General features: G+C 43.9%; 1 protein-coding gene across 1 annotated transcript in view; it reads left to right on the forward strand.

The window, feature by feature from the left end:
- The window catches only part of GRID2 (glutamate ionotropic receptor delta type subunit 2), a 535,376-nt gene that overhangs the window by 353,351 nt on the left and 154,925 nt on the right, over positions 1 to 27,100 (forward strand). Inside the window, exons 5-6 of the mRNA XM_026041440.1 lie at positions 17,549 to 17,602; positions 23,159 to 23,332. Of these exons, the coding sequence (XP_025897225.1) occupies positions 17,549 to 17,602; positions 23,159 to 23,332 (228 nt within the window). The remainder of the gene's footprint in view (positions 1 to 17,548; positions 17,603 to 23,158; positions 23,333 to 27,100) is intronic.

The raw sequence follows: 27,100 nt of genomic DNA on the forward strand, positions 1-27,100 counted from the left end.
ATTTTACTGTCTGTGCAGCTGTTCCAGAAAAGCTCTTCCAGAATGGTTTCTCAGTGATCCACTTTTCCACTGACGTCGTTGAGGTGTTTTATTCTGTTACAGATTAGCTCTCTCTGAAAACGGATGAAACCAAAGATGGGGAAGGTGCTTAGGGTTTTACCTGTGTCTCCGTCTGACTTTGTAACACGTAAACACTTCGTAATGTGTAAACAACCAGCGAGTGTGGAAAGGAGGTATACTGGATATAAACCCTTCAGACACTTGTTTGCTCTTATTTTACAGGGAATGCAACCATCTTATGGCTTCTAATGATGGAAGGCTCAATCCTAAAGATTATTGYATGTGCAGGTGGCAGACCAGGGACACGGTTCGCACCCAGGCTTCCCCGCACCCTATTAGCTTGTCTGACAGCAGCTCTGCTCCTGCTTGTTGTGAGTTCTCTCTTAGACACTATCCCCGATGCACTCTGTGGGTGCCCAAAAGGAAATGTTTGCTAATTACAGAGTCTGAAGAAGTGGAAGCTACAGAGTTGCTACAGAGTTCCTTCTTATGTCTCTTGATAGTCTTTTTCTTGTGTGCTGGCATTTATAATTCATTGTATGAAGGGGTGGGAGTGAGGGTGGCAACTGAGGTGGATTTTCATAAAGGTACATGAGAGGCAGGAATTTTTGCAGTCCCTTGGAGTGATGTGGCCTATTTTTAGCCCTGGCTTGCAGTTCCATTTGTTTTCCTACTGTCTTAAAGCATTTTAGTTTTAATATGGATTGCCTCAGCCGTCTTGTACGGACCTGCCAGCTGAGGGAGAGCAGCCTCCAAAATACACACAATCTCTAAAGCATGATAGAAAATAAATAAATAAAGATAGGAAACAAGGCTGGTTTTCTTGAGCAGGAAAGATGATGATAGTGGTGAGGTGTTTCCYGGTACTTGTGAGCATCCTGACCTTGTCCTTGTCTTAGACTTAACTTCCTGCCAACTTCAGTTGCTGTGTGAGATGCAAAGGATGACACAGTCCGTGCACTGACAGCCTGTTCTCTGCAAAATCCAGGTAACACACAAAGCAAGAGGCTTGGATGAGGCCTTGCGTGACAGTGACACATGTGACATGTGTCTGCTTTCATTAACTTTGTGCACGGCACAGAGCTCCTCCTGGCTGCTCCCTTCTCATTTCGCACAACAAATTTGGTGCCGCGTTTGCGGCTTGGGCAAGGGGAGCGGTGCTGAGAGCGGGCACTGCAGGCTCTTGCTCACAGAGGAAGCCTTTTGCTTCTGCTCTCCTCTCTCCCAAAAGAGGCCCAGGTTTCCAAGCTGAGGCCCGGAGAGACGGGTCCCTGTGGCTCCCCAGGAAAAGGCAGTGCCGTGAAATGGGGTTTGCTGTTTTTAGGAACAGCAAGCGTTCCTGTCTTGCAGGCCAAGCAAAGGAAGGGGTGTGCTGGGAAGCGAGATGGGCAACTCCTGCATCCTGCTCTTTTCCTGAATTGTGCTGCTGCTTTCTAGACTTGCACAAGCAGCATGTTTTTGCTGCCCATGCGTGGGGTTTCAGGTTCAGGTCGCAGAGCTGGCAGTTTTTGCAAGCAGGGAACCATGCGCAGGGCAGCGTTTCAAGCTGCACCCTGCAAGTCTGCCACAAAATAAAAAAGGAAACTTCTCAGGGGTTCGTTTGACCCTGACTTTTCCCCTTCCCTTTCGGAGCCCATCGCAGCCAAGGGGATGTGAGGATGGAGGTAGTGCTTGTCCCTCTCAGCATCGGACGTGTCCTGCCRCGAGCAGAGGGAAAAGCGGGACAAACAGGGAGAGGCGGCGCGAGGCGCCGGTTTTGTTTCGAACTTGTCAGCTGAAATCCCGGGCGACCTCATTTTACCCGTGCCGTGATAAATTACGGCTGCTTAATGCTCTGTGTCTGCAAACTTTATAAATAGTTCTGTGTCTTGTGGCACTGTTTTACGGTGAGGACAGCGAGGCTGGCTGYGGAGTTGTGTCAGGTTCTGAGAAATCTCTGTGCCGTACAACAAGAAATCAGTTTTCATAACTCTGTTCCAGCCGATGAACTATCACATCTTCAGTAATGGAGTTAGACCTGCTGTTATTTATGTAAGACATAGGGTCCCCATAAGATGTGTAAATGAGTCCCCTCTGCAACCTTGTAGTCCCCATAATATTATTTCCCTGTTTCTCCCCTGAATAAAAATGTGACAGTGAATACCCCYGTGTATTCCTCGGGCCTGCAAGCTGTCCAGCAAGCACCGCACGGTGCCGGGGGCAAAACGGATTCCTGGCTTGAACAGGAGCTATTCCTCACCTAAAATAATAAGTCCAGAAGAACATCTTCAGCATGTATATACTTGTAGGGAAGAAAGGAGGGAGAAGGACAAAGTTATTGCCTTGACATTTTGGTAATGGGATTTTATGCTGGACTGGAGTTTTGGGGAAAAACACAGCAAGTGAAACTAATGGAAAGCAGAAGGGAAAAGAGCAAAGGCTGCGAAGGACGAGGGAGAGCTTGGTGGTTGCACTGAATTATGCTGGTCTCATCTCCCGAGCGTTCCCCCGTTTCCTGCACTGGCATCTCCTCAATGGCAGAGCCTCTGCAAAGCCTCTAGGAGTCAGTTAGCACTGCTCTAAATAGAGAACTGCCTGCATGACTGTCAGTTATATACCTGTGTATGTAKATATGCATATATATGTGAGCCAAGGTAATAGCCAATATCTATAATGAATAGGGTTTTATCTCAGGTTTTGGGATAGAGGGTGTCTGCCTCCTCCTCTCCTTGTTTCTTACTTCCTTTCCCTCTCCTCCAATTTTTTTCTTCAAAAATGATGTAAAATTTCAAAAGGGATGCAGAAAGTGGCCATGATGATGTATTTTTATACGCAACTGCAGTGGGAATTCAGTGGGGCTGTGGAGTGTATCTGGCTGTACGCTTGTGTGATATACAGGGACACGTCAGATGTTTGTCTGGTGCTTCATTCAAATGTGACTTGTTTTTGTTGCTTTTTGACACCATTGCATTTCTAGCCTTAACCCTAGATATAGATATACTGCAGAAAAGTATGAGTGTGCTGCAGAATGTAGACTCAGCTTAATATAAAACATATCAGTTAATATCTAAATATGGGGCTCCTTTCTCCTCTGTCACTACAAACTTACCACTGTCAAGTAAGGTACCAGCTTTATTTTATCCCCAAAATATTGGAGTTTCCTGGTGATATCTAAAAACCTAACACTTCATTTTGAACATCAAAACTTTTCCAAACATCGTTGTGGGATCCACGTATGTGTTTCCTGTAAGAGAAGGACCCCTTCTGTGACAACCTATTYACATGCTCATATTGGCAAAGGTGTGTTTAGCATCAGTATTTTTGCATTTAGTGGGGATGACTTAGGTTTGTGCTGTGATTAACCACAGTTTRAGAAAACTCCTTCTTTTCAAAACTTTGTGGAAGAGTTTTCATTTAGTTCAGTTCAAGAGTATTTAGTCCAGCTGCTGGTTTGTAATGTGAAGACATTGGTGGTTGTTACTTATYTCTGTTTTAAAGCAAATAGCGAATGCTACAAACTTTGCAGGTAACAAAAGCATCAAACAGCAAAGAAGTAAAACCAGAAACTGTCACCAAGAAGTTGATCATTTCATCACTAGGGTTATACACCACAGCATTTTGTACTCCAAATGAAGGTTTTCTGAGTGAGTTATTCATAGCTGAGTTGGTAAAATTTCATGCTTTTTGTAAGTAAAAGGAAAAAAAAAAATCCTGCCTTAATYGTAGCAAGAAAATGAGGCTTAGCACTATGGCTAATGTGCTAATATACTGTAAAAATAATTAATGAATTAATTTGTGCTCTGATAAGTTGCTAATTTGAAAGCCAGACAGATTAGACCAATTCTTTTAATTAACATAATAAGCCTCACCCCAAGGACTGTGCTTAGCACGGTATCTGGTGGAATGAAAAGGACTGAATAACTGCAAATAAATTGACAAGTCTGAAACTGCAAATAAATTGACAAGTCTAAAACCTAGTGCCAAACCTCTCTGCTCCGCCGCTACGTTAGTCACCGAGTGGTGTCTGCAGAAGCAGCAGGTTCTCAATTTACCTCGTGTCCCGTGTGCGGCCTCCTGCAATCGATGCCCTCCACATCCTCACATCCAAATGCTCCTCACACCCAAAGCTGGCACTCAAGTTTGCATCTCATGGAAAAGTGCTTCAGCTTGAGCGCTGCTTCCCCTTCAGGAGCTTTGGGACCTCCTGCTCGTTGTGGTGGCTGAAGGAGCTCTGCCTTTTCCACCGGGGCCCTTAGGTCTAGGTCAAGTTTAGCAGGTTTACGTGTTCTTATGCAGGGTGTTGCGAGGGGACCGTCTCGGCACGCGGTGCTGCAGCAGCTTAGTGCCTTTCATAGCAAATAAGCTATGGAAACACCCAAGCCTAATAAAATGAGAGGTGGCCACAGGAGATTGCACATGATAGAGGCTTATTTTTTATTTAATTTAGTACAAGAGATAGAAGCCAACTTTTGGGGGCTCACAATTTGTTAATGTTTTACTCTTGAATTCCAGGGCTGCAAATACTTCAATAAATGAATTCATTATAGCCCCCTCTATCCTGAGTCATTTGCTTCCCTCTGCTTTTCTATATTGGTGTTCATATATATGAGAAGGAAAAGTAAACCAAGCATGTCCCGGTGGCAAATGGTTCTCGCCCAGCTGAGGTTCAGTGCTCTCCTCTTCAACCAGCACAGAATTCCTCCCAACTTTCCTTCCTCCTAGGCATCCATTGTCTGCTTCATTTTTAGGTCACATTGCTCAAATYAGGTGTATTGATTTGGGTGTGTTCACTGCTGTCTCTATTTGATGACTGTGTAGCTCCTCAGTAACCAAAGTGTTTGAATAGCCCTTATAGAGAAGTTACCAGGGTTGCCTTCGTGTCTACTTCTATAYCCAAAGGCAGTTTGAGGAATCGTTTCATTTTCTTTCCTCCTGCTTATGGTTTCCATCAGGTTTCCTCAGTCCTTATGCTGCAGAGCWAGCAAAACCTCAGCTAGCTAGCGTGCTGGGGCTGATCAAGGAAGCTCTGCAGGCCAAACTACAKAACAATCTCTTATAATTGTGTTTGTCACTCTATAACGTGCGTGCAGTCCCCGTGCGCTGAGGTGCACTCGCACCAGCACAYGCACGGTGGCTGCTGCACGCGTGGCCGAGGGGTCCTGTTCTGCTCGCGGAGCTGCTGAGCAAAACCACCTTTCCTGCTCTCCAAATGCAAGAGACAGGCTTCAGAAAAGGCAGCTGTGTTTTCCCCCCTCGCCATTATCATCACTTACTGGCAGTAATGCGTTTTCCAGCTGWGTCGAGGAGCAGAATCCCATCGAGGAGCAAATAGCTTTCCAGCAAACAAAACCAAAACATTCCCCGTTGGGTCCTGCCCCGTGTYGCTGGCGGAGCAGGTTTGACTGCCCACGTGGAGAGGGGGAGGCCTCGAGGCTTTGGCCACACATCTTCTAGCTCCCGTTGGCCATGGAGACAACTGAAGGTGGCCGAGAGGGAGCTGCCGCCCTGCRCTCCAGGGTCATCTTCTTTAGAAAAGATTTTCAGTGATTATGAGGAGGAAAATCTCCCCTCAAAGATATAAGGATGTTTAGGAAAGTAAACACCACTGAGCTGCGCTCCAGGAACATGCCTGGAAGGGGGGAAGTAAATTGCAGACCTAGGTTGGTTRCTCATGTAAAGCAAGTTTTCACTTGGACTAAGATATGTTACTGATCCCTCACAAAATGTTATGGCTCACATCTAGGTGAAAGGAGTAGAAGTGTGTGGCACATGCATGCAGATGTGCATGAGGTGTGTGTGTGTTGTAGGACCGCATGAGTAAAAGCATGTTGTTTTCCTCTTAATAGGCACAGTGCCATTTTCAGCTGCTTTTTGTACCCACTGATGTAAGCACTGGACATGACTGAATATTCCTAATCTGCGTGTTCAGGATGGCAGTGTGGATGAAGATCTAACCTTTTGTTTCTGGTGATGACTTCCAGCTTTCATCTCTTACTGAGCTTTAGTCTGTGTAGGAAGCTGCTCCTCTCGCTCCTTTGCCAGTTCTCAGATGATTGCTTATGGAAGAGATAAAGGGTCAGGCAGCTGCCTGAGCCTTTTGGTGCGACTCCCCTGGCTTTACCGAYCAGCCTCCCTAGGGAAAGGATACATTTTGATATCTAAAGCTCAATTAAAATTGGGTTCTAGCTGTGCTCACATGCGCAGAATTCTGCCTAGGTCAACCACAAGCTTCACTTGAGGTTATTTCTCTATATTAAGTGTATTTCTCCCACTTCCTCCGCAAAGGAGCGAGTTCTACCCCTCTGAGGTGGCAGCAATCCTGGCTTCTCCAGTACTCGTTCCTGGATGACCACACAGCCTTATGGGCAGCTTGTTTTTCCTATCAATCCAGTCGGGGGAGAGGAGCGCTCTGTCTTGTTGATCATCCTTGTGTGGAGCTCACGTGTGTGGAGCATCACTTGAAGGTTTATCTGCCCCTGGGTYGTGCCAGTGGGGCTGCTGTCGCTGCCCTGAAGCCCAGAATATTCACAGTYGCAGTAGGAGTTATGTGTGTCAGCTGTGGCTTTGGATAGTCAGAAAGGACAGCTGAAAATGCTACAAAAATGCACTGCTTAAAGGTAAAAAGATGTCTGACTGGGCCTAAGGGAGAAAGAAATGTGATTCTCGAAAATATTACAACTTTCTATAATGTGCCTTTCATAATTTATGTTAGGGACCCGGCCCTGTAAGCCATTGTACGTGCGAGTTACTTGCCTTGCGTGAATAATTCCATTGACTTTTTCTGTCCGTATGCATGAAGTTACTGGTGTTTATAAATGCAGACTCCAMAGAGCAATTAAAAATGATGCATTCTTCCTTGCCACACAGTGGCAATTCAGGATTAGACTGGGATGACCTTTAATACATATTTTTGCCCAAGTTAAAAACTTCTCATTTTCCCTTAGAGCTCATTCTGTTCCAGCCGCAGTAGCTGCCTCACACGCTGTTAAGATGCAGACCTCGTCCCTTCAGCCAYGTGGATGCTCTTCTCCCTCTTCTGGAATGTTCAAATCCTCTTAAAGTTGCCCCGCTCTCTTCATTTTGCGCCACCAAAGTTTTCCAATTTATTTTAAAAGGCGATAGCAAGGATCTAATTTAAGCYTCTTTGTGCAGTAAGCCAAAAGAAATGGGCAACCGCTCCGCAGTGAAAATTCTTGAGAAATAATTCTCGGCAACTTAATCCCCGTAAATTATTAAAGAAATGCACGGAAAGGCTCAAATTACAATGTGTTCGTTAAATGCCAATGTTCTCTTTGCTTTTTCATTGCAACCTTGGTATATCTCCTATTAAAACTTTGCATTTTGCCTGTAATACCTTAAAATGGAAGCTATTTGCAATTCCTACCTACCCATGAGGGCTAAGAAGTTCCAGCTGCTTTTGCAAACGAGCACCCATAGGCCATTTGTGCCCTCCTGTTGCTGGTAAAATACTTGCTGGGATGTGGCTGGGATCCCTCCCGGTCCCAATTGAGTTCAGGTGCTGCAGCTCCTATATCAGGCTCCTGAGCCCACAGTGTCTGTTCCTCACAAACCRAGGGGCTGCCTGGACACGTCAGACCTGGATACAAGTTACTTGGTAAAACTCCATGGCTTATTGTGTATTTATCTCCAACTGTTTTGTTTGCTTGTATGTTAATGGTTTTGAATCAGTTTTCACTCTGTGAAGGTTGCATAGGATTKCAGGCCTATGGTTTGCAGCCAGCAGCTTTATGGAGGAGAAAGGGAGTATGAATGGTGTTTGATTTCTCAATAGCTATTGCTTACTATAAATATACTATGGTAATAATAATTCCAATCATGTCATTAGTTCATACAGTTAACTGTTTGGAATAGGATTATAGCAGAAATTATCCAAAAGTAGTTTTTTAGGAATGTTTTAGGAATGTTATTAAAAAAGCCAAGCATTTTAATCCATGCATTAGTGACTTGTTCTGGAGATCAGGGCTTTCAGTGACTTGGGACTTTGAGCATGAGTCATCTGTTTTATTGAGTTTTTTATTTTTTTACTTATACTTTCTGCCAGCAAAGCACAGAAACCGAAACAGCCGATAGGCCTCACGTTTGGTGTTGTGGCTTGGCGGGCGAAGCATTTTCCGTTTGTTGAGCATAGATTTTTATCCGGGTGCCTGTGCTGCTTGCAAGGGTTTAGGCTTGGGAAGCTCCGAGCCTGCAGCCAGTTCAAGCTGTGTGGCCCAGCTATGGATTCTTGAACTCCTCTTAGCCCAAAGGCACCTTGGGGCCGCGTGCTGCGAGGGCAGCCGAACCCGAAACCTGTGCGAAGCGACGGCGGCGGCAGCGCCGTGAGGCTGAGCAGCCCAGGGAGCCGAGGGAGGTTTTGGTGCCTCATGCTGACCCTCCTTAATACCACCCGTRACAGGAAGGTGAGGTGCTTGCTGCTTCACTAATGTCAGCTTGATGCCTTAGTGCTCACTTAGGGCTGGCAGGGGAGAAGATGGGGAGAAATGTGTGTATGTTCTCTCTATATGTTCCTGGTTTTGAATATTTCTCCTGTTTTTGTAAGCAGGAGACCTTGGCCTTACCAAGAGATGCAAAAGGAGGTGAAACCACGCTTCTCTTGTATTTTATTACATGCTGCTACATGCTACATCATGTTGACAACATAGGATGGACTGGGTTTTCAAGGCACTCAAGTTCCATTTTAAAACATGAAGGGAATGGACAAGCTTGGAAAAAGAAAAAGCCCTTGGCCTCCTGCAGCTCCCAGCAAGGAGAACCTGGCTAATCCATGGACACTGAGCTGCTCAGGACGCTGGTCCCAAATATTCCCYTAGGGCTCCCGGGAAAAGGAGGCGAGCTGAACCTTGCCTTCCCGCTTCACGGGCGGGAATGCAATCTGTCTGCTCAATACACATAGAGTATTGCATATCATATATTCAGAAGTTCTCCTACTTAAATACTTTTCAAACCTCTGAAAGGCAATAGTGCTCACAACCACTATTAGAGAACAGAAAACTGATGCTAAATAGACTATTTGAAACGTATTTAGTACTTAATTTTTACTTCTGATTGCTGGAGAGGAGGGTTTCTCCCTGGACAGAAGCCTTTTATGGAAAATAGCTGCCATTTAGGGCAACCTTTTTTCAATCTTTCAGGGGAGTGGGTTTTTAAAAAAGAAAAAAGTAGAATTACAAAATAGTTGCCATTATCAAAAGGTTCTGCACCAATGGCTCTTTTTTGTACTTCTAGTCTTCCCTTTCCTTCTTCAAGTTCTTTGAAAACCTACTTTTTTCATGCTCTTTCTGAGGTATTTTTCATCCTAATTATCAGATTTTCTCTCATTAAACTGTTGTAAAGCCAGGGCAACTGTGTTGCATGTGGAATGTGTGGTTGCAATGTGTGGCTGAGGGTGGTCAGCCTGTATTGGTACATCCTGGGGAGGAATCCTGTGTTTTACGAGTGCACTTTTCTTCACTTGTAGTCGTTCCCAGTCTAACCACAGTAGTAGTTTTGGTTGATGGTGATTAGCAACTARGTATGTAATGCATCCACAGGAAGCAGATTTAGGCAGATAGCAAATAATTTATGTGAAAGAAGCACCCATAACTGAAGTTATGATGGATGCTATATTTTGCTTTGTGTTTTCTCCAGTGTACTCAGAAGCCCACTTCCCCAGCAGCCTTGTTATCTAAAGAATGACCTGTTATCAAACTGAAACATCTTTTTTTGCCTCAGAACTACTSGCCGTTTGTTTAATTTTGTCTTCCTAGACAAACTTCTTGAAAGGCTTCCTCATATTGGCATGGTTGGGTATAAAACTTTTGTTGACTACAAACTTGATGAAGAGTTAAAAAGAGGAATGTTTGTTCTGTGCAAATCCAGTTACAAAATGAAAAAAATAATGTCACAGAAACATACAAAATAGAAAAGGGTGCAAATACAGTAAATTTAAATCTGTAAAAGGCTTCATTAATTTTTAAATTTTCCCTCTGGGGAGATGTTTTGGCCTGAATGAAGACAGCCGTGGCAGCAGTGAAAGCAGGAAGGCAGCTCTTCGACCTAGTTTGCTGGAGGAACCACCTCTAGATGCCACCCTCCATCTAGAAGTGGTTCACATCAAGGGGAGCTCCGGAGTGGGATCTGGTGCGGAGAGTGTGTAGAGCAGAGGAGGGATTTGGAAGAAGCAGCTCCCAGTCTGAGCAAGGGGAGGGTGTTGGGAGACTCGGGYGTGGATATGGAGCTTTTATGATGGATTCTTCACCTTGGGAGGTCATGACAACCGCTTTAAAACCTGCGTTCAACCCACATGCTCGGGCTTTCTGCTTAGCTCCCAGGTTTGCACAGATGGGTTTTGGCTTGGGAAAAAGAAAAGAAAAAAAAAAATCCCTAGTTTGGAATACAGATGAGGAGCAAGATCTTGTATCTTCAAACAAGAATCTTGTATTTAATTAATACAGCAGTTATCACTGTGAAATCAACTGACTCTGTATAAGACTGTGTAACATATAGCAGCAGTACTGGGTCTGTATTTGTGATGTTTTGGATCGTTTTGTTACTGTGAAATAGGAGTCTCCAGGTGTGAGATGTTATTGTTGGTTGTAAATATTAGTTTTCCACCTTCAGTTGTAGGTAGCAAATTTTTAAGAATTTTAATCGCTCTTTATACCAGACAAAATSAACTTGTATTTTGTGTTCTCAATACAAACCTATGGTCATATTCTCTGAAATATTAATACTAGGCTTAGTTACCTTTGTGAACATTTAACTGTAGACTTGTTTTCCTCTCTGCTTTTGGCTTTGGACAGATTTATTGTTTGAACTGCCCCCATCTCTTAAAATTTTAGTACAAGGGAGATGAAATCTTCCCCGGAGCTTGACTTGTTTCAAATATGATTAGGGTGGCAAGCCAAGTCAATATAAAACTAATTATTTAGTGAAATAACCCAATTTTTCTTAATCTAAAAGTATCATTTTTAAAAATAAATCTGTGAGGGGGGAAAACTGATCAAGTAGCTGAACTATTTCGAAGAAATTCTTGCTCTCATGAGACAAGCARCAGAGCCATGTCAGCCAGCCCAGCTCTCTTGAGCAGGAGAATAAAGCACTCTCCCACCAAGTGCTTTAGAAACCTGCTTTTTAATACTTGGTAAGTAGGTGATTAGTGACCCAGCGAGTTCTCTATCAATTTTCAGCCAAAATATTCTCTTTTGCATGCAGTGAACTTGAGGAAAGGAATCCCAAAAAGGAATTGTGCACCATAAGAATAAAAATAATAAGTATTCTCATTGATGATCTTTTTTTTCTTTTCTTTTCCTTTCCCTCAAGTTGTGGAAATGGATAGAGGTTAAAATTAGATTCAAAAAATATTGCCTTCAGTGAAGAAAGAATTTTTATGAGCTTTAGTTTCTGGTGTGCAAGAATGAGATTTATAAATCAGCAGCTGATTTCCCTACTGAGAAGCTCAAAGACTCGGAGCAGAGGCAAAGAAAAGGGCTCGCTGTGGCACCAGCAGGAAGTCATGGTACAGATAGCCTGATGAAATAGCAGTGATTCTAATGAACTAGCAGCTCGAAATAAAAAAGAAAGAAGAAGTTTGTGTGTAAAGGGACAAAGAACTTGGAGGCGAGTTTGCAGTTTCCACGCACGAGTCTAGGCCTGCAACGTTGACCTTGACACGATACAAGTCTGCACGTTTACTTCTCTGATCTTGAGATAAGGCAGTCTTCAGTTTATCTGGCTTTCAGTATTGCTTGCACAGCAGCTTTTTAATAGCTTTTAAACTTCTAGGTTTTGTGTTTTACACCYCTACCCAAGTGCCCAAATAATGGGTCAAATCACCATCCCTTAAATGAAATGAAAAGTTAGGAACTAATGTTTGTGTGTTTATGTTGATTTTGGTTTCAGTCCCTGTTAGCTGCCTGCCTGCTTTTTCTCTATGCTGGTGGTCAGTAAATCAGTATGTCTTAGGTGAGAGTGTGGGCGTGTGGGATACTTGCCTATAAAATAGCAGTAGGGAYTGGGAAGTTGATGAAAAGGCACAGGGGCACCAAGAAGTCCAAGCAGGTTTTGAGGAGAACAGGCCTCCAGCTGAAAGTGTGCGGGTTACAAGGCAGCATGAGTGGGACATACTGTGAATTTGCAGTGGATGTTTGGATGAGGTWAGTAGGGAGCTCGGGTCTCAGCTCAGCTCTTAGAAAAACTAAACAAGAAAATCACTTCCTAAATGATTTCAGAATGAACCTGTTCCAAAACCAGGGATTATGCAATGCCATCTGTCAGCTTTTGTGTGAAAAATCAAATGGAAAATGTGGTTTTCTTGGTGGTGGTCCAGCAGAGAGGCACAGTCTGTACTACRGCTCCTGTGGGAGCAGCAAGTTAACGGGAAGGGCAGCAGGGAGGACAGAAACTTTCCTCCCTCTGCAAACAGGACACCCTGACATGGCTGGATCAGTGGGATGCTCCCCACATAGGCAACATTTTAGGTCTTGTTAGGTGTTTGCAAGGCTCGTCCTACGTGCTGAGTGGGAACCGAGATGGATTTTGAAGATCTGCAATCATTTTTATTTTTCTTCTGTGTTTCCTTTCTCCTGGTCCATACTGAGTAGTTTTGGCCAGCACCTATTTGTGGTCTGAGTCTATACATTGTAGTTCCCTGCTCAAATACCTAGTGCTTCTCCTTGGAAGCTGTTTTGCTTTCCTACTTATTACTACACGTGAGAGAAGCTGCTTTATTTGCGTTGGCTTCTCGTGCCTGCTTCAAGATTCGGGAGTGCACAATAGAAATGGTCGTGATAAATTGTCGGGCTCCTCCCCAGATCCTGAAGTTCTGGAGTTAGTGCCAGTGACAGATGGTTTGTCCTTGCTCATCACTTGTCTTCTTGACAGCATTTTTTCCGCTCTCTGCAAAGTCTCCCTTGGTGTGTAGCTGAGTTCTTCAGAAGATTATTTTCTGCCCCAGCCCTGTCCTCGCTGAGCAGTTCAATAGCACCATGTTTGACTAGGTGGAACACCTTCCCCGCGAAGGAGATGTTTGATTTATTTTAATAGGGTGTTAGGAAAACTGCTGCAGCTAGACACGAACACATTCCTGAAGTTGTGCAGTGGTAAGAATGATCTTGTATAGCTGTGCGGTGGCTTTTCGTGGCACTGAGGAATCTAAGGGCCACATCCTCTCTTGCAGGATTTATGCGAATGGTGTCGCAGCGTTTCTCAATTTTCCGGGGTGAATATTCAGTCTGAACGGGAGTTGAGTAGGGAGCGAGGCTCCTTTTTCAGGCTTTGCATGATTTCATGAAATCTGTTTTGCAACTGGCCTGCCAACATACAGCTTGGGTTCTTAGTAATGGAGATAGGGATGAAATAGGGCTGTAAAAATTAACCAAAACTGCTTAAAAATGAAAAATCCCAAATGGCAGAAATCTCMTTCTTTGAAGTCACTGGCTCTGTTGGCCTCGCTCGGCCTGTTTGTGGGACATGGATCTGTTTGGGTGCGACTGAACGGCGTGAGCTGCTCGGAGCAGAGCACGGGCCTCAACAGCACAAAACCCYTCATTTATTGCCATTGTTTTTGTGGTGAGCATTAGGAAGGCAGCCAGCACTTTCAAATATTTACCTTCTCAGTCAATAAAGATAGTCTGAGCTCCACAACAGTTGGCAGAGAACTAATAGGGTTCTGCTTTTATTGCCAATATGAATCACCACAGTTAAGCAAGTGCAATATATTTGGGAGCAGGGAGGCAGATGTTTTGGGTCAAACCAGAGGTTGTCTCAGCATCTGATCTCCAAAGCCTAAGGAAAAGCCTGAGCAAAGTCAACTTGGGCAAGACGGTGCCCTAATGCTCCCCCAGCTGCCAACTGCTTATAGAGCTGAGCTGAGCTTAGAGTTTTGTGGGTGCAGTAGCCCTCAGTTGGATGCTTTCCCTGAAAGGAAAGAAACATTTTTTTTTTTCTGATAGGTGCTTTTTTCCTCCCTTGCAAAGAGTTAACTCTCTCCTCTTCAAAAGCTGCATGGGGTTTGGGTTTTCAGCCCTCGTTATGAGCGCACGCTGCAGTTTTTCTCTCAGCTTTAGCCTAAATGTGAGCTGCATAAGCAATCCGTGTGCCTGCCTTCTGTCTCCTATGGAAATTTCCATAGGAGTTTTCAATCCCTTCCTGAGCACACAGTATCGCAGCTGTGACCGAGGCAGTGGGACTCGGGAGCYCCTGTCCCGATCCTGCCTCCCGTGAACCCAAGGTGCTGGTTGCAGGTGGTGGCCGCTTGTCCTTGCCCTGCGCGGCTGCCCAGGGGAGGGGCAACATTAGCAGAATCAGAAAAGCCCTTTTTATTTATGGCTATCACCTTGTTTGCTTTTGCCCTTCCCGGTGAAGGCGGAGGGGCTCTTTGGGCAAACAAAGCTCGGAGCTGCAACAGGGGCGTCGTGGAGCGCTGTCGGGGTTGTCCAAGCGGTGGCTGCTGTGCTGGTGGGTAACTGCATCTTACTTGTGCTCCCGGGGCTTTAACAGGGTCTGTTTGGTGGGGATTTTCTAGTGTTTTAATAAAATCAGGAACTTGCAAACCCATACCTAATAACTGCTGATGGAGAGCATCTTATGCCTGCATTGGGTTATGCGTATGCGGGCAGTGTCCGAAGGAAACTTGGGGCTGAATGACCTCTTCCTTCAAGTTTCAAACCAGGAGGAAGGGMATATGTAGTGTTGAGTTTATTTTCTGTAAAACGGCAACTCAGTCTGTGTGTTCTTGTTCTGTGCTAGAAAACAGAAAGTGCAATAGCTGGGAAATGCTGAAGGGTTATCAGTGGTGGGGATAATACAGAGCCCTGCAGTTCATACAGACATAGTCAGAATACATCCTGCTCTCCTTTAGAAGGTAGTTAAATAGATGCTATGGGCATCTATGTAACTATTTGCTCTTGACTATAGATTCCCAATAGGTACTGGGAGGTGAGGGACTGCAATGAGGCGAGTGAATCCTGATCCTGCCGATAATGGAAGATATTTTTAAAGAAATTTTAGGAGATCTAGGACGTCATTGAGTAAGACTGTGAATGGCCCCAGGACAAAAAGATGACTCTGAAACTCCAGCCTAATGCTGGATTTATAAATCTACTTTATCTGTTAATCTATATTTCATTATCCAAAAAAAACAGCTTTCTTACAGCATCATCTGTCATTTCATTTTTATCTTGTTTTTTACACAACCGCTATGAATAGTAGAACAAAGTTTGGGTTAGTAGGCTAAGGAAGATGCCAGAAGTTGGCTCTGACCGACTGAAAGGGGAAAGTAAATTCTTAAACTGTAGGCTATTCATAGCCTGTCTAAACTTAGGATATATTAGTCTGAGTGTCTCTGGATATGTTAGAAGGTTCATCTTAATTTGACATAATCTTTTTTGAAACTGGCTTTAATATTAAGTGGATTCATGAATCCATAAACTTTAATGGATAAAACATGATCTTTCTGCTCAACAGTTTCATCTACAACTAAAAAATAGATGCATTTCATCTTATTTGCAAGTTGCAAATAAATCCATCATGGGTAGCATCATCTGTCTGAACTAATAAGTGACTGGTGAGACTAGGCATAGATGGAAGAAGCCTCTCCGGAGTCTGGCTTAAGCGGCTTGAGACAAGTATGTAATAAAAACAGTGCTACTTAAAATCCTTCCTTTATTGAAAAGATCTCATCTAATTGAAATCTGAGGGCTGTGAATAAGCAGACCCACATGTTGATTTAAAAAAAAAAAAAAAAAAAAAAAAAAAACCCACACAAAATGAACCAAAACAAACTCCTTAATGGAAGAGCAAGTGCATTACAAAGAGATGAGCCAAACATCCAGAGCAAGGTAGCAGGCCACCCCGTTTTCACCGTGTCAATAACCAATGAACAGAGAAATGTGAATTTTCACTTYGCAGAGGGTTCCTGGTTGAAGTTTGGGCTCGTTGACCTCTGGGGTGGATGGAGGACGTGGCAGATGCTTTTGGGACACGGTTCTCCCGGCTCCCCACGTGCTCCTGCGCGCCTTTAATGCCACCCTGAGATTGGTACCGTGTGAGTGCCTGAGTGCCTCCTTGCTGGAAGATGGCAAAGCCACATGATACAATATTATCCTGTCATCACAAAAGCAACAACGTAATAAGTATGAATTCAAAATATGGGAACACCCTAATTCCTAGGGCTAGCAATACTGAAATTTTCCAGGAGCAGATTAATGGCTGMAGCTTTCATTTCCCCTCATTTGTTATTGGCACTGTGAGAATTTCTACCAAGTTAGTTCCTGTCTTACTGCTTTTAGATTTTTACTTTTTAATGTCTTTGGATTAGCATTTCTGCTCTTGCCTCTCAGTACAGTCAGCAAGTATTGAGCCCAGTTCTCATGCCTCTGGTGGGAAATGTCGCCGGGGGGTCTCGGACTGCTCGTTGCACTTGTGGCTGGTGCAGTCGCTGTCCTTTGGACACTGCCCTACAGAAAGTGCTGCTGTGGCTGGTGCCGGGCTCTGTTGGACGCCACGCGTCGCTGCTGTGATCCAAACCGTACGAGCCCACGTTTTGGGGTGTCACAGCGCTGCAAGTTGGAGGCCTTGTCCCAGCGCTTGTCTTCTGTTTCTCTGGGATTCAACACAGCTCTCAGTATCTGCTGGTTKGGAATTGTGTGCCACAGTAAGGATGTGGATGGTGTGAACCAGTGAATTAACTTGATTTTAAAACTCCTTCACTGTCAATGCCAGTTGGATTTGATCAGTAGCAAGAACTGCCACAGTCTCCAGCCGTTCCTGCAGTTTGCTCCTGCCTCTGTCAAGGGCTGCCCTTCCTGCCAACAGAATTGCACGGGCTGCAGTTCCTTCCTCTCAGCTTTCGCCRCAGAGGGCTCCAAGGAAAGCAGCGAGCAGGACGTGTCCCGTGCAGGGGCAGCTCCTGCAATGGCCTTCACCAGCAGGAAGGGGAAGAGGAGGYGTGGGATGAAGGTCAAGAGGATCCGTATGAGGGAAGCCACGTCACATTGCTCATCCCAGTGACATCCCTCTTGCTCCAGGGATCTTTTGCTCCCCACCCTTGCATTTATGTATGGGCATAATTTGTTTGTTGGTTCTGTTTTTGTTGTTTTCCCTTCAAATCACCATCTTCCAGGGCAGATGAGGACTGGAGAGGCCTCAACTCCAGGGATCTAACAGGAGTTGCTTGATAGTCATTTTCCGCCTTCTTCCCTGCTGTTCCATCTCACCAGGCAATATTAAGACAAAACTGATTTCCTTTTCTCCTCAGTCAAACATATTCTCTTCTGCAATGCCAGCAGTGAAATGTATTTTCCAAGTTTAATTACCAAGTCAAACAATAACCCAAGCGCTCCTGTCATATTTAACTAAAGGTTCTCTATCCTCTGCTGAATAGCAAAGGTCTTGGAGAGCATGTGCTTCGAGTTTGTGTTGCTCGGAGAGAGCATCCATTTAATATTTTATTTATTTATTCCCCTTTCATGAGCAAGCTGACTGATGCCTGGTTTGTTCTCTCTTTCAGGTCGTGGAGACGAATTTGGTTGCTTTCGACTGTCACTGGATCATTATAAATGAGGTAACTGTCAGGCAAACGTTGTGAACCATGAATCCTGTTTGGAGGCTTTCTGACGATTTTCATGCTGGTCTTGACGTTTCCAAGAGGAAGCAGTAGCTGCAACACAGTTGGGGCACGCTGGGTGCTGCTGAGTATGGCCAGAATGACAAGTTTGGGGGCTTTGTTGCTTTGTCTTGCCTATTTAAAACAGACCTCCTTGTGTGAATAAATGAAAAATACTTCCCTACTGGGTATCTTTAGCCTTCACTTTTGATTTGACTGTTTTAAGATTTTTTTAAAAGACTTTTCTTTGGTGAAGTGCTTTTGTTCTGTCTATATTTTATTTTTTTTCTAAAGTATCATCATCTTACCTTTAAAAATCCCTCTAGAAATCAATCATGGTTGTCATCCAAACCCATTGATAGCTGTGGGAGGCTTTTTGATAGAGTTCAGGGTAAGGTCACACACAAATGCTCATAAAGGGAAAACTGAAAGAAAGTTGAATTGAGAGCCCATTTTTAAGTTKTGCAATAGGCTCTTCCATGGGAGCTTGTCAGCTAAAATATGACAAGTCAATAAGGCAAATGGCTTTGCATATAAAACACTGAACCATGCAGCTCTTGGCTGCATTCACGTTTTTCCTTTGGTTTATGAAAAGCAAATCAGGTCCAGAAYGGCTGGAACTCCCTGGGAAGGGAACTGTCCCCTAATGTAGGTTGTCTGTCTTCTCTGCGTTCCCAAAATAAAGGATAACTTGGAGAAATTGCTTACAAAGTCCAGATTTGCTCTCTGGCTTTACTGAACACCCCTGTTTGCCTGCTTAGTTGGTAGATCTCCATTTGCACAGTAAATTAGAGTGATGCAAGTGATTCCAAAGTAGTTTTTTTGCACATATGTATTCCATTAACTTCATTGCAGCGAGATGATGTTTGGTCTACTCTTTCAAACGCAGTAAATTCCCAACCTTTTTTTTGCCAATTTTCTTGGTGGAAAACTGTATTTTGATAAGTGCTGTGTCCGTAATTTGGGGTCAAAATAAATTAACAGTTTGGTCAGAAGTRGTCAACCATTAACCTCAATATGAGTGGATCAGATCAAGTTCCCACATGGAGCCCAGCTATAGCTTTGCCACTTAAGTGAAAGATCTTGCTGCAAGTTCTTCAGTTTGGTCAACTCTAAATGAATTTGAACTGGAAAGCTACAGAGAAAGATACTTGGTTTTAGTGGTGTTACCTCTCCCAAAAACAGCAAAGTCAAACCAGAGGTTGCACTCTGAGCGTTTTCTGTGGGCGGGAGAATATTTGTTTTCGGAAATCAGTGTCTCTGTGGACCAAATTTTGCTTTCTGAGCAAATGTAAAGATTTCCTGAATGATGAATGTTTCATGATGTTATTTAYTCATGACAACATGCTCAGTAATAAGGTGACAAAGACCTCCCCCCCCCCCGTCCTTTGGCAGTGCAAGATTTGGAACTGGAGTGGTTTGCAGGACCCTTAGAGTGCAGGGTTATAACAGCTGCCTTCACATCCTAAGCCAGACCATTYTGTGTGGCTTTCCTTTAGTTATTTATGACTGTGATTCCTGGAAACAACTCTGAAATGATTCGAGAGCTCTGTCCATTTTTTTTTTACAGTTTCTTAAACTATTCTCCCTGGGCATGTGTGATCGGGGCACTTGTTTTAGCAAAATTCAGCTGTCAAATAAGAAACTATTTTAAGTAAGTAACAGTGCTCTTCTGACCTTCTAATTTGAGAGTTTATCACTGGATAGAGGTTGGATTTCTTTTTCTTTGCAAGGACTACACAATYCAAATAATCCCTTGCAATGAAATATTAAAGCTAGGGCTAATTTCCCTTTTCCATCATGCTGCCAAATTCATACACCACTTGTACTGTGTATAATAACATGAAAGGAAAAAACACCTTCAATTTTGGGATTGTGAATCTGCTTAGGTTTGCAGCCTGGCATCTGTTGTTTTAATTTCTAGCTTTAAGTGTTATAGTGCCTGGAAAGAGTTACTTAGCTTTTATTGTCCTGGTTATTGACATTTTAGTTAATACAACAAATTTGTTTCAGGACTACACATTGAGGGAAGGGGGTTTTCCTATAAAGTAAAATTTGCTAAAGCCTAATATCTATCTTATTAGTCCCTTGCAAATATTGCAAATCTCTTCTGCCTGGTCTTTACATTTAAGGACTCTGCGAATGGCTGCTCCTGTTTCTTCRGGGCCTTAAAGCAGATGGCTTAATTCTTTATTTACAATTTGCAAGAGTCATAGAGTTGAATTTAGTGATGATCAAATAGGCCAGAGCAAAATGTGAGAGTGGATTTGTCAGTGTGGCCCTCTCCCCCGGCCCCCGTGTCTCCCTCCTGCCTCCCCTGCCTCTCTGTCTCTGCTTTCTTCTCTCCTCTGCACCCCAGTAAATGCCGCCTCCAGCAGCCCAGGACACGAACATTACCCTTCTTTCTGGCTCCGAAATCCAAAGTGTGCATCAGATTTTATTTAGTGGAGCTGTAGAAGAGACACTCGTATGCTTTTCATCAGTTTTCTTCCTTTTTCATTGGAAAAAAAAGTGGTTTTTATTTTAAATCCTTGTCTGACTTGAGCGTTTAGCTTTTTAAAAGCATTCAGGGTCATCGTTTTATGCTCAGGGCTGTCACCAGTTCTCTGCTGCTGCCGTTCACTCCAGGACAGCCACAAATGCTTCCCGCCACCTAAGACTTCCATTCATGAAATAAAAATATTAATGGTGCCGTGCTAACGACTGGGAGGGTCTCACCTGCCATAGTGTGCACAAATCTACGCATTAGAAAAAATGGAAGCAGGTTTGCAGGAAACGCAGATAAGGTTGGGGAGAAGAGGCTGAAAAGCTGAGCTTGGTTAGCCCAAAGGGCCAAGCTTAGAGGGGCTGTGCTCTGCGCCTGTCACTGTGTCTGGTGTGCCATGAACACAGTGGGGTCAAGGGCTGCAGGGCCGGGGTGGCACAAAACAGATGAGCTCAACCTGCCCAGGAGTACGTAGGGGGCGAAAGTCAGCAGGAGGCTTCTGATTGCCGAAGGCACGAGGACCTGGAATGGGAAAACTCCCTTAAGGAGAGGAATGGGAAAGGAAGAAAACCTTAAAATAATCTGTTTGGGCTGAATGGCAGCATGTATTAGCTCTCCTGTATGTTGTCTGGCTTCCCACTGGAGTTGGGTGCCTGGTATCTAGAGTTGATCTCAGTTCCCATTTCCCAGCTCATCTCTAAGCAGCTATTCATTTAAAATCACTCTCCTTTCTCTCTTTGCTTGGCTGTTAGAATGAAATGGGCGTCTGATTTTATCCCTGTTCCAGGTGAAATACGACAGCAGACCTTTATTCTAACCCCAGATCAACTAAAGGAAGGTCTGCAAGTGCATATTGAGCTTCTAATTAAATTCTAATTAAAAAAAAAAAATCACAAAATGCATACAGGTGCCAGATAGGTTCAGCGTGGCCTACTTTGTCTTTTTCTTTTTTGACATTTGATTCTTGYATAACAGCTCATCTGCCACACTTCCATCATTATTCTGTATCCTCCTTTGAAGTGCAAATGCAAATTGTTTTCTCTCGTACAATAGTTGCTTTATATAGTTTTCTTAAGTCAGATCCAAAATTCAAGAATGAGGGATGATACTGGAGAGTCGTTAGATAAAAGGCTCTTGACAGTGCCAAGTATTAAAGCACGGCAGAGAAATACATAGCAAATTGCTAAAGCTGAGTTTGTGTTTGCATGGTATTGATTTGTAGTGAACTTGAAAGCTGAGTCTGTGGTATAATCAGTGCAAGTCTTAACATCTAGAATAATAGTTGTCATTAATCTGTTGAAATCTCGGGCCGCAGGGAAATCTCTTTGGTGCTTGGATTCTATTATTAGTCTCCAGATGAGGTATAAAAATAGGTGGGGGTAACCTAGAGGTGAAAGCGAGCACTTTCTAATGAAAATTCCCCCCAAAAATGCTGAATACAAGGGAAAAAGAAAAGATTTTGAGGGAGGAAAGATAAAAGAGCAGCCAAAAGGGATTTTTTTTCCTAAAATTGTATTTAGCAATGTAGTGTGTCCACATAGATATCTTTCTTTTCTTTACATTACCAAAACGATCTCTGTTATAGCTTGGGCACAATGTGCAATGAAAACCATATGAACTTTTTTTTAAACGTCTTTCAGAAGGGATGTAGTTGAAAATCAGCATAAGACTCTTGTAATCTTCCTTCTAATTAGGTTGAAAGTATTTTTTAAAAAAAAGTATTTGACTAAAACAGCAGTTTGTATTTTACGTTATAGCTAGAGAAACAATACAGATTAAACAAAAAGACAGGATCCTAAGCTGAGAGAAACCATTATCTGTGGTACATTAAGGAGTAATTGACCCAAAATACAAGATATTACGCTGGACGCAGCTGATGCTGTGTGTTATTTTTGTTTTGCAGCAAAAAATCTATATTTCATAAAGAACATTCATAACAGTTGGGTTTGAAAACTCTGGCGTTCTATGAAGAGGAATAAAGGGTTTTAGTGTAGTCAAGAGAGTTGAAGTTACAATTCACACGTTGCGCCGTTTATCTTGAGAACTTTAAAGGAACTAAATGAGTGGCAATATGTCTGAACCAGTTAGTTCAGAAAGGTTTATTTAAAGAATATTAGCTGAAGCTCCGCAACAGCCAGAATTGCAGGATTAGTTGTCTTGACGTTTAAAACTCTGTGTATTCAAAAAGCTTGATGGTCATTTTATGAGAAATTTTACCATTTGAGCTCAAATYTTGCTCCTTATGTCTCTTCAGTTCTTGGTTACGGATATAGATCAGGCAGCTAGAGGCAGAAAAAAGATGACTTTTAGTTACAGGCACAGCAATGCAGATGTGCTACAAGAAAAAAAAAGCTAAAAACACACAAAAGAGAGTCAGAAATATTCAGTAAGCATTGATTGAATGCAGGAGTATTTATGTGCAGGCTACTCATGGAGCTGTTGAAGTCAAGCTCATTTTGGGGGGAAAATACTAGAAATTCACCTAGCATGTTTTGGGGCATCAAGAATATTCATCTAGTCTGGTCAAGGCAGTTTTTGAACCAGTGGTTCAATATAATGGAAAATGTCTTCTAGCTGTAGAGACTGAGAGGTTTAGTAGCTTATTTCTCGGGCCTTGCAGTTTTTATGGCTGTGCTCGTGAGCCCACGCTCCTTCCCATCTAATTTGAGGGCTGCATCTTTCAATGCTGCAAAGCCCCTGTTGCCTGGCAGGCTCCTCGTGTTTCTAATACGTAGGGAACTGCTTTCCTGATTTCTTTAACCTGCCATTAAAATTAATCCTTTAAGCTTAATGCTTTGCCTATGAACATATTTAGTTATATTTTTTTCTTTGGAGTGTTATACGTGTGGTTGGTTGACCATCTCAGCGAGCTTGCTTATGTTCTCCTAAGTGCTCTGTGCAGCGCTGAGCGGCAGCCGTGCATCAGCCCCAGGTCTCTGGGTCCTCTGGGCTGATTTTCCATTTGCAATTCCGTGGTCTCACTTCTGCTTTTTCACCCCGTCCACGTGTTCTGTGCCCTGTCCTCGCAGGAGATAAGCGACGCGGACGTGCAGGAGCTGGTGCGCAGGTCCATCGGGAGGCTGACCATCATCCGGCAGACGTTTCCTGTCCCCCAGAACRTCAGTCAGCGCTGTTTCCGTGGCAACCACCGCATCTCCTCCTCGCTGTGCGATCCGAAGGACCCCTTCTCCCAGAGCATGGAGGTAGGCTCCGTACCGGGCTATTCCCACCTGTGAAAAGTCATAAAAGTCCTCCTCCATGACGAAGGTTTTTCCCCAGAGGGAAACAGGGCTGAGCTTAAGTTTGTTTTTCACGTCCTTGCTAATATGTAGTTTAAGGGTTCATCGTGAGACTGGGAAGATGCTTGGGCAGGGAGAGCAATTCTGATGGATGAGAAGGGCTACTACTGTATGAAATCAGAAACTAATCATGGTCACTCTCCTATCAAACTTRCATGCATTTTTTCAAGAGCCAGTCTTCTCTCTCTTAGGATGTCTGGTTGGGCTTAGTCATGGCCAAGTTATGCTGAACCAGGATTGCCAAATTCGATGAAAATATTGRTTTTTACACTGGTTCTTTGGCACGGTCATATACAGACTTGCAGAAAGAAGACCGTATTGGCAGTGGTCCCTGGCTGAGCAGCAAAGCCAGCAGTCTTCAGGAAAACCATGAGCCAAAAGAAAGAGGGGAGTGAGAGAAGGCAATGGGAGAAAAACAGGTAGATGTGAAGGAGTGTCCTTGATGGAAATGAATAAATGTGTAAGGGGAAGAGAGAGCAAGAGCAGCGTGGCTGGACCTGCCGTGTTTCGGGTTAGCTGGAAGAATCCCTGGCTGCTTCCTTGCCTCTAGAGCAGCAGACAACTTGGGACGGCCTGAAAACCCCTCAGCCTCAGCACGCTGCTGGCTGGTGCTCTAAAATACGCGGGGCTGTGTGGGTCAGTGAGTGCCGAGCGCTTCTCGAGGGCCTGCTGGGGCRCTGTGACAAACGCTTGGGTTGCAGCGCGCTGCTGGGGCGGCTGGCGGTCCCCGGGGGCAGCTTGGATGGTCTGTGGGTAATAGGGGAAAACGGAGGGGCTGATTATGTGCAGCCACCAGAGATCGAGCCAAGCAGTTTGCACGAGCCGAGCTGCTCACTAGAGCGGCATCGAAAATGAGCTCGGTCTTAATGGGAGGCTTCATGTTTTAATTTATTTTCAGTTCAGCCATACTGAACTCACTCTGGGGGGGGGGGAAAAAAAAGCCCAAATCAAACCATTTTGTAGAAGAGCTTGTTGGCTACAAATTGGCAAGTTCAGCTCGAGGCGGGCTGTGTGTCCTAACCTAAGTGTTTTGATCACAGTGCTGCTTGGATAGCTGTCATCTTCCTGTTGAAAGCTTTCATAAATTTTCAGTACGACGAAACAACGGAGGCTTGATGAGTTTAACTGCTCTGTGCGGCCAAGTTGCCGTGTGCTCTTTTTCCTCAGGAAAAGGAGCAGAGTGGGACTGCGCTCCGTGGAGAAAGGCAGAGCAAGCTGGATGCAGCTTCCCCTGGTGACGCCCGTGCCTTGGAGCACCTATGGGGCTCCTTCRCTCCTCCTTCGTTCTTCCCAACAATATTATAAATTAACTTCTGTTCCAGGAGCAGTTTATAAATAGAAAATGGTATTTTTTAAATAATTTTTTTATGGTATCAAAGTGTGACCAATCAGAAATATTCTCTGGAAATTGTTAAAGTGGATTTTTTTTCTTTTTCTAAATTACTCCACCTAAAGGCTATGGGAGTAATTAACATTTTAATTTTGGAATTGAATTGAATTTTAAGCATCTTAATTACAACACTGGGAAAGGTTTTGTGACAATTATTTGTTGTGTCTATAGGATAGACCTTGTCAAAACAATGTATGTTGCTTTAGAGACCCTTCCTAAAAGGCAAGAGAAGTTAGAAGTTGGATTACTAGAAGTTTTTATTGCTGTTATCCTTTAGGCTAAAAACTCAGCTAAAACAAAGCTGAAAACTAGTCAAATCGTATTGAGAAGAAGCATATTTAATCCATATTAATTACACATACTTAATCTATTTACTAATATCTTGCTTCAGATTTCTTAGAAAAATAAAATAAAGTTCATTTAGGTTAACTTKAGTTAATTTCTCAAGGTAATGTTGCCACTATCTGGCATTATTGAGTTATATTCAGCGTGTAAATTTACATGGGAAAGGAGTAAAAGTGCAAAGTAAGTTTAAGTTGCAGCCCCTGGGGTGGTTATTAATGACGCACAAGCCTGGCAGTGAAAGGGAAGGGTGAGTTTCACAAGCAGAAATTAATTGTAGTGTCTTTATCTTTGTATTATCGGTGATTGATTGCTGTTAATGCTGAGCTGAACTATTAGGCAAGGAATAACAACGCTTAATAATTGCTGAACTCTGTCCTCCTGAGCGCTATKAATGCCTGATGAAGGCGCAGCTCTATTACTCTTAGATTAGCGGGTGCATCCTTCCTCATGAGCTGTGACAACAGCTCTCTGTTCCCGTGCTATTAGGTTGTGGAAGCCACCTTGAGAGCAATGTCATTTTGCTGGGAAATGATGACTTGGCATCTGCAGCCCTTCATGTTCCAATTTAGTCTCATTAGTGCCCATATTGCCACTGCGCTCTCCTTTCATTTTGGTTATGTAAAATGACCTCGGGTGTCCCAGAGCTGCAATAATTCCTTCTTTCCCCCTGGAATGAATGTTCTCTTGGGGCAGGCTTCTGTGGGAAAATACTGTGGTAGCCAAATTCTTGGAATTATTTGTAGGTGTAGGGAATATGTAGGTAGATCAACTGCATTATTTGTCAAGTGGTGCATGGATCTGGAGCTCGATCTCTGCCGCAAATCACAGCGATTCCGAGCCCTACCCTTGCAGGAAGTTAGTTAACTTAGTTAGGTCCTGTGTTACACGACCAGCTTGGCGAATGAGAGTATTCAGAACCACTGGGCTTGGCGGGAAAGCTCGAGTAAGAAGGAAAATCCATCTTCCGGGGAAAAAAAAGGGAGTCAAGATTGTTGCTGTTCAAAGAAAAAGACAAATAGGGTCAGTAGCTCAGCACTAGGGAATCCCAGGAGTTTCCTGGGAGGGAGAGGGGCAGACCATTAGATCTCCTTAAATAAAATGTAGGAGGCGAAATGCCCAAGGACATTCTCTGGAGACAGATGAACTCTTCCCTGGATGCTGGTGAGGGAAGAAATTGCAGCAAGAGCTTTCCCAGAGAATCGTAAAGAGCAGGTTGCAGGTGGCGTAGTCAAAGCCAGCACAAAAGATGGGGTTTATGCAAGAAAATCAAAATATACAATAAACACCTGCATTGTAAGGAGTAATTTGGCAGGARGAGACACTTCTGTTTTGGAGGGTGGTGTGTGGGCTTGCCGTGGAATTCCTCGGAATTACTGTGCTTCCTGGCCTCTCCCTGCTCCCAATTCCTGCAGGACTTGCCCAGTGTTTGGGTGTTTTCATGAGGCAGAATAAGGGCATTCTCCCTAGAGCTGGCATGATTTCTTATTATAGACATCCTCCTTTTAAGGTTTTGAGTAGACCATCTGCACAGAGGAGCCCTTGCATGGAGCATTGAACATATTCCTCAAATCTGGGTCTTTGGCAAGCCTATGACTGATGGAGGGGAAAAAGAAAGAAAAATAAATAAAGGGGGCAGCCAGCCTGCCTCAATTAGCAAATTGCTGCTAGCTAATTAGTTTTCAGGGGCTCGCAGCCCTCCCACTCCCCTTCACAGTACAGCTGAGGCCAAGGGGCTTGCGTGGATAGCTGCAAGCCCCGGGGCTTCCCGTGACCCGCTGGTTACCCAAAAATAATATCCCCAAGGGTCCCTCTCGTTTCTGAGTGTCATTTTGCTTTCCAAGCACCTGTGGTTCTATTTACGGTGCTGTTAGCAGCTTAAACGTTTCTGGCATTTTGGGACACGAGTGGAAAAAAAGGCTGCTCTTTTAGATTATTTT

The sequence above is a fragment of the Nothoprocta perdicaria genome, unplaced genomic scaffold, assembly GCF_003342845.1.
Source record: "Nothoprocta perdicaria isolate Ctin4 unplaced genomic scaffold, notPer1 scaffold_285, whole genome shotgun sequence".
NCBI lineage: Eukaryota > Metazoa > Chordata > Aves > Tinamiformes > Tinamidae > Nothoprocta > Nothoprocta perdicaria.